The 11,474-nt window shown below is 53.9% G+C and overlaps 4 protein-coding genes across 4 annotated transcripts; 2 read left to right on the forward strand and 2 right to left on the reverse strand.

The window, feature by feature from the left end:
* Positions 1-2,058: 2,058 nt before the first annotated feature.
* QC761_119990 (uncharacterized protein) lies at positions 2,059-3,759 on the reverse strand. The gene is made up of 4 exons (XM_062875280.1): positions 3,634-3,759; positions 2,816-3,586; positions 2,680-2,756; positions 2,059-2,389 (listed from the first exon to the last, which is right to left on the reverse strand). The coding sequence occupies exons 2-4, from the start codon at positions 3,190-3,192 to the stop codon at positions 2,097-2,099; spliced, it is 747 nt and encodes a 248-aa protein (XP_062738526.1). The 5' UTR covers positions 3,193-3,586; positions 3,634-3,759; the 3' UTR covers positions 2,059-2,096.
* A 234-nt stretch (positions 3,760-3,993) lies between these two features.
* On the forward strand, positions 3,994-4,716 carry QC761_120000 (uncharacterized protein; the record flags this gene model as incomplete). Its single annotated transcript, XM_062875281.1, has 1 exon — positions 3,994-4,716. The coding sequence occupies one exon, from the start codon at positions 3,994-3,996 to the stop codon at positions 4,714-4,716; it is 723 nt and encodes a 240-aa protein (XP_062738527.1).
* Positions 4,717-5,182: 466 nt separating this feature from the next.
* On the forward strand, positions 5,183-6,815 carry QC761_120005 (uncharacterized protein; the record flags this gene model as incomplete). The annotated part of the gene is made up of 3 exons (XM_062875282.1): positions 5,183-5,547; positions 6,006-6,348; positions 6,425-6,815. 3 exons carry the CDS (start codon positions 5,183-5,185, stop codon positions 6,509-6,511), a joined length of 795 nt encoding a protein of 264 aa, XP_062738528.1. The 3' UTR covers positions 6,512-6,815.
* On the reverse strand, positions 6,627-11,168 carry QC761_120010 (uncharacterized protein; the record flags this gene model as incomplete). The annotated part of the gene is given in 3 exon segments (XM_062875283.1): positions 6,627-7,442; positions 7,458-9,228; positions 9,293-11,168. The coding sequence occupies 3 exon segments, from the start codon at positions 11,166-11,168 to the stop codon at positions 6,671-6,673; spliced, it is 4,419 nt and encodes a 1,472-aa protein (XP_062738529.1). The 3' UTR covers positions 6,627-6,670.
* Positions 11,169-11,474: the final 306 nt, after the last annotated feature.

Here is an 11,474-nt window from a genome sequence, read left to right on the forward strand (position 1 = left end):
TTCATGTTGCAACGAATCCGGCACGTGAGGTATTTGCCAAGAGCAAGTATGGCACGGAAACTTTGCAGATAGCTTGATCAAGGTAAGCTGCCCTGCCCGCACTCTATTTCCATGCTCCAGGTGTGGCGTTTGGTGGTCCAGTGGTGTTGTGGTGGGTATCGTTGTTGTGATGATGGTGATGCCAGCCCGAGACCGACCTACCGACGAGGCTGGTTGCGTTGAGTGTCATCTTGAACGAGGCTGGTTGCGTTGAGTGTCATCTTGAACAAGGCAGGACTTGTGCTGGCGTGTTCGAAGTTGTAGTTGGTGGAAAGATCGACGAGGGTCTTCTTGTAATAGAATCGCTTGGTATTCTGCTAATCACCTGTCGTAAATTGATTCAATGGGATCCTTGTTATGTTGAGCACAGTTGACGGGGCTATGCTTGGTTTCGAATTAGTCCACTAGCTATCCGGATCTCAACACCCACAGCATTAGCACGTCTCGAAGTCACCAACTAGGGACTCACTTCTTCCTCAACAACTACGACACCGCAACATCTACCCTAAAGCACCGTTCATAAGCCCACCTCATCAACATCTTTATCACGGCGGAATGGTGGTCAGCGAGATAATCGTCCTCTCCATCTTCGGTTGGATGGTATTCTACATCTTCTGTGTCTTGCTCGTGTCCATGGCCAGGAGTGAGCCCTCCCGATAAACCAACCGATCCCGTTCCAGACTGTGTCCGACCACATCGCCTAGAGGATGAACGCTTGCTTCCGGATACCCCACCTGAACGGTACGTTGCCGAGATACCCCGATCTGGTTTACTTGGCTCCCAGTTCAAATTCCGTGGCCAATAGCCACCAGGCCAACATCGAGATGGGAATGGCAGGGGCTGACAGTTCGCCCCCAAAAGGCCCGCCGCCTGCTTACCCGGTCGACTGAATACCAGGGGGAGGAGGCTGCTATAGAATAGAAACCGCCGTGTCGTGTCCCGTTCGATTAAGATTGAAATTCTCGAGGTAGTTGGAAACCGAGGCACTTTTTATCAATCAAAAGAATCTCATTCAGCTGTCCTTTTTATCTGAAACCTACTCAAAGACGGCACCTGGCAGTGTCAGCAGAACACCACACATGCCAGAACGCAGCAGATTTCGGCCGCAAAGCAAACAATCAACACCAACCGCATAAACAGTTGATAGATACCAGACCTTGACCGCCTAGAACATGTCGCACCCTTCAAGTCTCACTTCCCTACAAACTTGGCTTCTCGAACGCCCATCTCCAACAACCCAACCGCCTACACCAGCCCACCCTCACCTTGGCACCCCCCCCAGTCAACCCAACCCCCCCAGTCAACTCAACCCTCCCAGTCAACTCAGCCCTCCCCACCCCCAACTCCAATCCCTACCAAAATGATCGGCCCTTTTACAGAAGAAGACGTTTTCATGCTCATATCAGCATCCTCACCTGGTGGTGCCCCTGGGTATGCCTAAGCCTGTTCATATTCGCAACAGAGTGTACGTCCTCTCCACCACTTCCCACTTTTACCAGGCAAACTAACTCACCCAACCTCCAGGGTCCTGCTTTTACTACACCATCCTCCCCCGTCATAGACGTAATTCCCAGCGAACACTGGTACACCAACCCCCCCCTTCCCCCCCCCTTGTGTCGCTATCAAGTGGGTCTCCGGTCTTATCCTCGTTGAGCTCGTCCTTGCGGGCCTCATAGTGATGATTTTATTCGTGTGCTATGATGCAAGGGAGTTTTTCAGATACTTTTCCGGGGTATGGACAAGGGGGATCGGAGGCGGTGGAAATACGTGATCGAGGAGAGGGAGGAGGGAGCAACACCGGGGCTGGGCACAATAATCGTCACGCAGTGGTGTCTAGCGGGGAGGGGGGGGGGGGGGTATACTTTCTGCGAGACTACGGTCAAGGGCGCCGGTCTGACGCTTTTGTCTTCTGCGGGGGAGGCTGCAGACGGGCAGGATGTTGGGATGGGGACGAGGAGGGCCAGGACGGGTTAGTGCCCCTGATGAAAACAGGGTCATGGGGACAAAGTTTTGTATAGATCGTGTTTGAAGACAGGGCAAACAAGCAAGTAGAAAGACTATCGCCTCACACACAAATCACTCCTTAGAATCCACTTTTCCCCTGCCGTGACTTCTTTTCCTTCGTGGAGCATGCAATCGTCGCCGTGTTTATGTAACAACAACATGCCCGTCTCAGGGCTGATGGGGATGGCTTCTTTCTTGGTTTGTCGATCGTTTGGGTAGAACACTGTTTCGCCTCCTACGCAACCGTCGGTGGAGGAGGTGAGGTAGAGGAGAAGGGTCCAGGTGGTTTTGACTGGTAGAGAGGGGTTCTCAGGGGTAGAAAGGGCTAGGTTGTTTGAGTCGTCATCTGGGAAGTGCTGTCAGTCAACTTTCTCAAGGGTCTGGCCAAGAGCGGCTCCGAAGTCCGATGACAGGGAGAAGAGGTTGTGATGATGTGGTGATTGTCTTGGATATGATGTGGTGATCGTCGTTTGTGGTTCGAGATGGAAAAAGAAACGACAGATATGCGGTTGTGTCGATCTTTTAGGCGAACTCGGTTCGTGCATGTCTCACTAGATGATGACCCTTTCTTTGTGTGGGAAAAACTGGCGATTGGACCAGGATTTGGATGGGAAATATATGCATGACATGACTTACAATGCGCATCAAAAAACTGTCCAGGCGTGTACCGGTACACTCTGATATTCGGATTCAACCCTACGACTTCCCCTCCCCTGATTCACCGCATGTCAGTATCACATCATATTCTAGGCCATGTCTCACAGAGGCTCACCACAAACGAGCCAGATCCGGATTGTCCAGAACGGCCTCCTTCAGCCCGGTTTCGCTCCATAATCTTTCTGCAAAGAGTGGGTCCTGGACCTGGAACCTGTCATTTACCCTGACGGCCATCCCCCGCTTGGGTTTGCCTGGGGTTGTAGTCAGGGGAAGGGTCCGCAGGAACGAGACATAGTCACGGCACAGGTTCTTGGGGAAGAATGACCGGAGGACGACGACTTTGTCCTGGATCGGGGAATCAAAGTCGAGGCTGACTACCGGTAGAGGCGGTCTGAACACCGGCCAGTCAGGGGGCGTCTGTTTGGCGGTGGTGGTGGCGGCGGCGGGGGAGGAAGAGGGGGTTTGCTTCTTGGGGTGCTTGTCTTTGCCCATGATGGACAGTAGTGGACGGTGGCAGACGGATTGGCTTCCTCTAGTGCCGTGCCAATGAAGGTGACACGTCAAGTCAAGAGACAATGGCTGACAGTTGGGTGATAGTAATTGGCTGGTAGAGTGTCTTCGGTGTCGTTATGGCGATTGCTTGTCCGAGATGGCTGCTGTCTGCATTAGCATGTCGTCTGATATCTGACCAGCGGCATGCATGTAGCAACCCGGCGCGCTTCCCAGTTTTCCAAGGATGTCCCGTTCCGGACCATTGGTCTACCCAAGCATGTCTCACTTCTCAGCCTCTGAGACTGCAGGTGGCTCTAGTTGGTGACACTGTTCGTTGACTGACAGGAGGAACGGCAGGGGAACATCCTATTGGGGGATGGGATATGCCTGGCAGCTTGTGGCGTGTCAATTGTCTCAGAGAGAGGGGGGAGAGATGTGTACCTGGGGTGTGCCGCGACCAAAGCGACAACCGACGAGAGTGGTGAGATGCTCGTACCCTTGTTACTGGTGCCATAGTTCACGAACGAGGTCGATCTGAGGTCGATTCCAGCGGGTGCGCCAAGGCGCCTCGATAACGTTAAATGCATCGCCCCGCGAATAGCACGGCCAGGGAACAGGGGGTGACAGCGCCGGCCAATGACAGGCCAAGACATTCCGAGACATCAGACCAATCTTTTCCAAAGCTCCAACGACAGCTTTTCAGAACTCACATCCACACCATATCGACAAATCGCGACGCTGAGTCCATTCTTTTTCTGGGGCTGTCGGTCCGTCTCTCCTTTCGCCTTCTTCCGCTCCCAGATGCCGCTCCTCAGTTTCCTCGCCAGTAAGCTGCTCGGTGTCGAGCCAGCCTCGGAACAGGCAAAGAAACACCAGAAGCTCAATGTATCAGCAACAACAACAGCAACAGCGGTGCCTTCAACGGCAAGCCCCACTGGCCCACAACCGGTGCCCACATCCGCACCGACACCGCCATCACACAAAGCTACGGCGCCAGCTACATCACCGAGACTAAGCCAGCCCTATGAGCGGCCGCCATACCCCCCTGTCTTTTCGGAACGCTCGCTCCGGCAAATGGGCTTGATGGCCGCCGGCGGTGGCTTTCTGGCCCTCTCCATCCTCGTCACAAGACGGGCCATTGCCAGGCAGATGATCATGTCCCGGCTCAAGTACTACTCATCCAACCCAATAGCGCTGCCGTCGCAGCCGTTGAAGAAGGATCCCTTGATTGCCTTCACCGCCCTGAACTATGCAACTCTGAATACCATGGCCTTTGGCATCATGTTTGTGGGAGGGTTGTCGTGGGCATTCAACATCTCGACTCTGGAAGAGCTGAGACAAGCCTCGCAGTACTCCATGGCCCGGTCCATCAGCTCGGCCATGGGAGGTGAGGAGGACAAGGAAGCCGAGAAGGAGCTCGTCGAGTGGATGGCAAAGCAGCTCAACATGGATCTGCCCAAGAAACCAGAAGATGGATTACCGGCATCACCTCCGGCAGATGATAAGCCAACCAAGACACCCTGATGGACAGCCAGCTTGGAAAGGATTGGCTCTGAAGGGGAAAAAAAAATATCAACAACAGCACAACGCCAGTGTAAAATCTAGCCTGGGCTGTACGATAGATCTTTTTCCGATGTAGATGGTCTAACGGCACACACACATAACGAGCCGAAGGGTCAGCCACATACGCCCTCGTCATGCAGGCGTGCATGATTGAGTCAGGAAAACGCAGCTGTTAGATCAATCCATCTCGACTCTCCTGACGCCATCTTCCCGCTCTTGCATTTTTCCATGTCGTGTGCCATGTCGGGTACCGCACTCGTGTTATAAATATGCCCCATCATGGCCATGCTGCCTGTCAGTTCCCGTTTTCTCTGGACCATCCAGCCTCTCTGGTACACATATCCTTTCTGGGTGGGATCTTGTTTTTTTTTATTCTGGTGATATCCTGCTATTGGATCCCTGTTTGATTTTGAAACACATTCTCGCCATGTCACCCTTTGAAATTCGAGTCTATTGCTACACCCTCGAAAGCCCCAGCAATGAGCACCACCACCTCGAATCCCCGATCAACATTCTCTCTTCGTTGACTGCCGATTTCCCACCCAGCCATATCATCACTCGAGCAAGAGGAGGAACTCGCGACAACCACGTCGCCTACATCTCCATCTCTTCGCTCATCGTGACCCAGCCTTTTGAGCGTCGGTCATACTGCCATGGAATTGTGGAGTCTGACAGCCCTTGGCCGAGTGAAAAGGGGGACAAGGTCTGGCTGAGAAGCGATGTACCGTTGCTGGTGGGGCATAAAGGGGTACCGGTGTATAACATCACCAAGGGCGTGTGTTGCGAGGTTTGGTATGCCAGCGTTCGTTCCTTCCAGTTCCCAGCCTGACTAGCTGGTTCCTTCCTGCCGTTTGCTCCCCTCACCCTTGCTCCTTCCCACATTCATGTGTGGCTGGCTCCTTCCCACATTCATGTGTGGCTGGCTCCTTCCCACATTCATGTGTGGCTGGCTCCTTCCCACATTCATGTGTGGCCCCTTCCGCCAGTGCTGTTTCAAGCCGTGGCTCCTTCCCACCATGGCCCTTCACCCAGCGTTGCTCCTGCCAAAACACTTGCACTTCTGGTTCCTTTCGCTCATTATTACCCCTTTAAACACACACTGGCACATTTACCCCTTTGACACAATTCCACATTCCCACGTTCCCCCCGTCCCCCCTTTTCAACCGGCACAACCCCCCGCCCTCCACTTCCCGCCCAATATCACTTTGAACCATCCACATCTCTCTGACAAACCTCTGTTCAACAACCAGGATCGACAGCGTCGGCTGGCGCTGGGACAAACAGTCCATCTCATCCGCACCACAAGCCAGACGCCCCAACCCAAGGAAGCTGATCCTAGCAGGACCGGCAAGGAACGGGGGTGTAGGAACCGGTATCATGAGCAGGGATGACGACAGCGCGGCAAAGATGCAGATGGTGATCATCTCTGCCGGGGGAGGGTCTCCAACGCGAGATGAGGGAAAGATTCAAGGCGGTCAGGTGTTACAGGGTGGGTATCACCACCACCACCAGCAGCAACAAACTCAAAACCAGATTCGGTGTTTAACCGTCAGGGAGCTGGAGGACGGGTGGGAGGATGTCATTGGCAAGAGGGTAAGTTTCCTACCTACCTACGCGGAACACAATATTTTGGACGTGAGAACAGGGGCTAACATTGTGTTGTTGGTAGGGCACCCTTCTGGCCTCGGGGTCGAATAATGGGGGCGAGAATGTCAAGGTCAAAAGGAGGGCGGTGGTGAAGAAGATGCCAATGTAAAAATGCCACAGTGATGATTTGATATAAAGGGAAGCTAATAGTTGCCATAATCTTTGGTAAAAGCCACTTCCATCAAACAGTGACAAAACCCAAAACAAATGACATCAAACTCCATTCCCCAACTCCAAAAAAGACCCGTACAAAAAGAAAAGCTTTCCATCAAGCTCTTAGCAACCCAGGACTCTGCTCACTCACCCCGCTCACCCCCGTCCTGTCAGCCCGGGTGATATCCACCACCGCCCACTCCGTATCCCACGGCACAACGCTCGCCCACCTCGGCCACCACCTCACAAAAACTCTGTTCACCGCCCTGGCCAGGGCACTGACCGGAAACGCGAGCACCCCCCAGTTTGCCCACGCCGCCGCCCTCGTATTTTTGCTAGCAAACGGCTCGAGCATATCATTGACAAATGCCCTCCTCCAGTTGTTATTTGACAGCCAGATCCGCCGTTCTTGGTCCAGCGCTAGATACAGCACCGAGGAGAAAACAGTCGTGAGGATAGACAGGCAAATGATAAGCGAGGCGGGGGAAGCAGTATGGGTAGATAACTTAAAGGGTGCCGGTCTGGGAGGGGGGGGAGGAAAGGATGCATCGTCGGCAACAGAGGGGGCGGGGGTGGGGGTTTTCCGGAAGGCAAAGGGGTCGACTGGGGGTGTTTCTTCCGTCTTCGCTTGTGGCTCTGGCTTGGGCGGAGGACCGCCATCGCGGCGCATGGGAAATTCGGTACTTTCTGACCTCTCGTCCACGTCGGAAGCGGAGGCTCTTCTGAAGGGGTTGGAGAAGGAGTCCAGGGAGGGGATGTACGATGCTGTGGAGAGGCGGCGCGGTGGGGATGAGCGTTCACTCCTCGGACTCGGGACGATGGTGGGGGTTCTGGGACGGGAGGGGTGGACTTTGGTCGGGCTGGTGGGGGGGGAAGGGATGTTGAAGGTAGGAGGGGTGAAGGTAGGAGGGGTGAAGGTAGGGGGGTGGTGGTTTTCGGCGTAATTTTTGGGGAAGAAGCGCCAGTGGATGTACCTGAACAAGTATTTCACCCAGGCAAAGGCGTAGCCAACCATGTCGAAGGGGGTGGTGAGGATGAGGAGGATGGTGGAGTAGAACTCTGCTGGGGCGAAGAGGGCAAAGAGGATGACCCAGAGGAAGGATGTCAAGATATGGCAGATGACTGTGGGGACGGTGGTGGAGGCGGAAAAGACGCCATGGCCGTGGTGGCCTTGACAAGTGCGGCGGCTTCGTCGGCTTGACGTGCGGTTGCTCGCCAGTGAAGGGTCGTCGGGCTTCACTGGTTGCGTTTCCGCGTTGGTACCCTCTTCAATGACGGTCACCATCTGACCATGCCCGCAACAGCCGTCACTGAGGGCATTGTAATACAGCTTTGGCGCGAAGTACTTGAGCAGGGAGCAGAAACAAGCCGCCTCGGCGTGTTTGCTGTGGGTTTTGGTAGAGTAAAGATGCATCACCTTTTCCCGAATCAGAGACTCAATACGCCGGCGGCGGGTGGCGTATTGATCTTCAACAGCATCCTGGTTGACGAGGATGTTGGTAGTGACGACTTCGAGCGGCGACTTGAGCGTGTCTTTGAGAGACAGGTCCTCGACAGGGTCGTGACGGAGAATTTTCTTGAGTCGTCTCACACGGGCCTCAAGTAGAATCTTATCGTCCATGTCATTCCTGTCGGCGATCTTCTTCTTGAGTGTCTTGATCAGCTGCTTGAGCGGTTCAATATAATCAGGTTTGAAAACATCGTCCACCCATTCGCTGTAGTCATTGACCCATTTCTCGAGCTTGTTGGTGATCCCACTCAACTTGACCTCACGCTTGATGACTGGGGCAACCTCCCATACCAGATCCTCAAAATAGTCTGCGCTTCTGCCGCTGTCCAGATGTCGCTTTACGCAGCCGTCGACGTAGAACTCCTCCTCTGTCGAAAGTTTCGTTCCCAGCAGTTCCGTCTCAAGCTCATTATACCTGGTTCTCAGCTCGTCTCCTTCTTCGTGTCTCTTGATCACCACCTCCAGAGCATCCGCGAACTTGGACGTAAGATAGCGCTCATATTCTATCGTGCCCTTCCAGGCCTCGATTTGCGAGGCGATACCCTGTTTGCATTCTTGCAACCAGTTCAAGCACAGGGCCGCGTCCCAGTCCGGGTTGACGCATAACTGAAATTCCTTGTATGCTCTACAAACGTAGAAAAGCTCGTGCTCCTTCCGGCTAGTGGGGGCGAGAAGAGTATAAGGGGGCTGCCCGGTGACCTCGAAAACTTTCTTTAAAGCCGTCTTCATCTCTGGCTCGTATCGCTGGAGCAAGGGTTTCAGGAATGAGTTGTCTGGCTTTCGATTGTCTTCATCGGTAACCATAGTGACGTGTCCCAAGATTGTGATGAACCCTTCAAGTACCTTGTATAGATCAGGGTTGAAACGATCGTCGAACGGGAAATCCTCTTCAGGACCACGGGGAGTTGAGGGGGAGGAGCCACCAAAAGCTATGGAAGGTGATTTGGCACGGGATTCCTTGGGCACTGAGGGCTTCGGAGCCTCTGGAGACTTCTTAGCATCGCCGCGTGACTGCGGCTCCCGGGGTGGGGATGAAAGAGCACCCTTCGGCGATGGAGAATTCCTCTCCTCAGACGCGCGTATGACCGCTTCGAGCTTTGCAAGATTCGCAGCATGAACGCTGCTTATCTCATGCTCGAATGGATAAGAGTTAGGAGGTGTCTCTGGATCCCCCGTTTTCTCGATGTCAGTACATATAACCTGTCGAATGGGAGATGGGATACTCACCCGGTGCATCCTTCTCAGGCTCGTCCACGAAAACTAGGTTAGGCGGTGCCTTCCTCTGCGTCACACGTTTGCCCGTTATCAGCGGCGACTGTTCTTCCCTTGGCTTCTTTGAAGGAGTCACAGGCTCGGGCTTGCGCCTGGAAGCCTTCTCCGCAGTGTCTTTCCGTCGGTACTGATGCTGTAGCCGTTCAATGCTGGATGCAATCATATCTCCCTCGTGCCTCAGAGCAGTAGGCGACCCAAGCCCGGACCGCACGCGAGACCGCCACCCAAGAAGCATCTCGTTGAGCCCTGCCAGCTCTTTGATCATGTTCCGAGCCGCATCACGAGTTTCTTTTGCCTCCTTTAGGCCCGGCTCCTGCTCCTCTTTGTCTTTCGCCGGGCTGTTGAACACATCGTACATGGAGTTGACCAGATCGGCCAGCCCGCTCACAGTCTCGGGAGACGGACTCTGGTTATTCTTGAGTTTGCCGGCCTGTTCCAGGATCGGTTTGGCCTTTTCCGCACTCTCACGATGCTGATCTAGGTTCGCTTCGGTCTGGTTGATCAACTGGTCAAGCCTGTTGAGCTGGGGAATGTATGCTCTGCTCGCCCTGCCGAAGTTCTCCACTTGCTGGCGAATTTGATTGATCTGGTTGTCGCTGTCAACCTCGAGCCGCCTGACCTTCTTTTCCAACTCCTCGGCTCGCCGTTTGACTCTGTCGTACTGTTCCCAAAGGTCCTTCAATTCTTGTTCCTTCTTTTGAAGCTTCCCAGACATCTCTGACCGCTGCTCTGACAGCATATCCCGCAAGTGCCGAATTTCGGCTTGCACCTTCTCCTTCTCCATCTTGAGGGTTTCTTCATTCCCTTCTCTTAAGACCTGCATGGCAGTTTCCAGGTGGTTACTGGCGGCCTTGATATCTTCATTTTCGGCTTTCAACACGGCGTTCTCATCCTTCAGCTCCTTCATCCACTCTTCATATTGCGCCTTTTGCGCTTGGAGACCAGCGGCAGTCACTGTGGCAGATTCGATGGCACCCGTTGAAGTGAGCTCGGCCGCTGGGTTGATAGCCTCGAGAGCAGCCCTGAGTCGCGCAACCTTTTCTTCCAGTTCCCCGACCCTGGCTTGCGCCGCTTCTGCTTTGTTTTCGGCACGGGTGATATTTGCCAAGTAATCGTCCCGTTCTTTTCTCGCAATATCGTCGCTCATAGTGTGGACAACCCGGCCGTCTTCGATCACGGTGCCGCCAGGAGTTGTGTGCAGACTCTTCCTACTGCTTAGAGTCTGGTTCAACCTCCGATTCTCGACCTGTTTGACTCTCAGTTGTTGGGTCAGGTCCTTGACCTGGTCCTCCAAGTCATGGTTCATGTCCTCCAAATATCCGATGAGATCCTCGGCCTCTTTGTTTTGGTCCTTCAGGTGGTTGTTTTTGTTGATCAACACTGAATTCTGTTCCCTCAACACGTCCCGTTCCACCCGCATATCCGTCAGCTTTTTACACATAACGCTCCCGCTTCGCAGAGTGTTCATCCAGCCTTTGATCGCACGGTCGTAGTCTAGTTCGAGAAATCTGAAGCACGCAACAATAGGCTCATTATCGTTGCAGTCAAACCATTTGCCAACCACCTTGCTTGCTTTTATACTTTTCCAGAAGCCCTCGATAGGAGGATCGGTGGCAGTGGCCAGCAGCTCGCTGAGCCTTGACTCCCCGGCTTTGCTCCACGAGCTGAGGTTCCAAGGATCATAGGAATACCTAATTTTATATATGCTCTCGGATTCTCTGGCATTTGGACGCCTAGGTCGAGCTGGCCGGCGTGGGGGGGTGCTCATGGTTCCCATCTCTGGTGAAGCGCGCGCTTCCAGGGCTTGCGAGTCATGGTGGTCCCCAGACATTGTCGCAGAGCTTTTTGCTGGTTGTAGACGTGTAGAATAAGCAGGCGGCTGGTAACCAAATAACTCGTACCGAGAAAACAAAACACGGTGACATTTGCGAGAGCGAAGGTGAGGAGCTTCATATCAAGCAGCACCGAACAAACACGGGAAACTGGTGGACTGCACAATGAACGGAGCAACTGGACAAAGAAGCGTTGCGGTCTTTTTGCCGCCCAAGTTTCGCGACATCATCGCGTTACAGACAAAGACTTTGGGCCTGTAGATGCTTGCGGATGCAGGCCCAGAGCTTTCCACTCGAACAACTAA

The sequence above is a fragment of the Podospora bellae-mahoneyi genome (genome assembly GCF_035222275.1).
Source record: "Podospora bellae-mahoneyi strain CBS 112042 chromosome 1 map unlocalized CBS112042p_1, whole genome shotgun sequence".
In the NCBI taxonomy this organism is placed as follows: Eukaryota; Fungi; Ascomycota; class Sordariomycetes; order Sordariales; family Podosporaceae; genus Podospora; species Podospora bellae-mahoneyi.

Coding starts and splice junctions, on each gene's coding strand:
- QC761_119990 (XM_062875280.1), bottom strand. CDS start 3,192: ATGGGCAAAGACAAGCACCCCAAGAAGCAAACCCCCTCTTCCTCCCCC. Junction 2,757..2,815: donor CCGGATCTGGCTCGTTTGTG/GTGAGCCTCTGT, acceptor GCGGTGAATCAG/GGGAGGGGAAGTCGTAGGGT. Junction 2,390..2,679: donor ACAGTTTTTTGATGCGCATT/GTAAGTCATGTC, acceptor AGCACTTCCCAG/ATGACGACTCAAACAACCTA.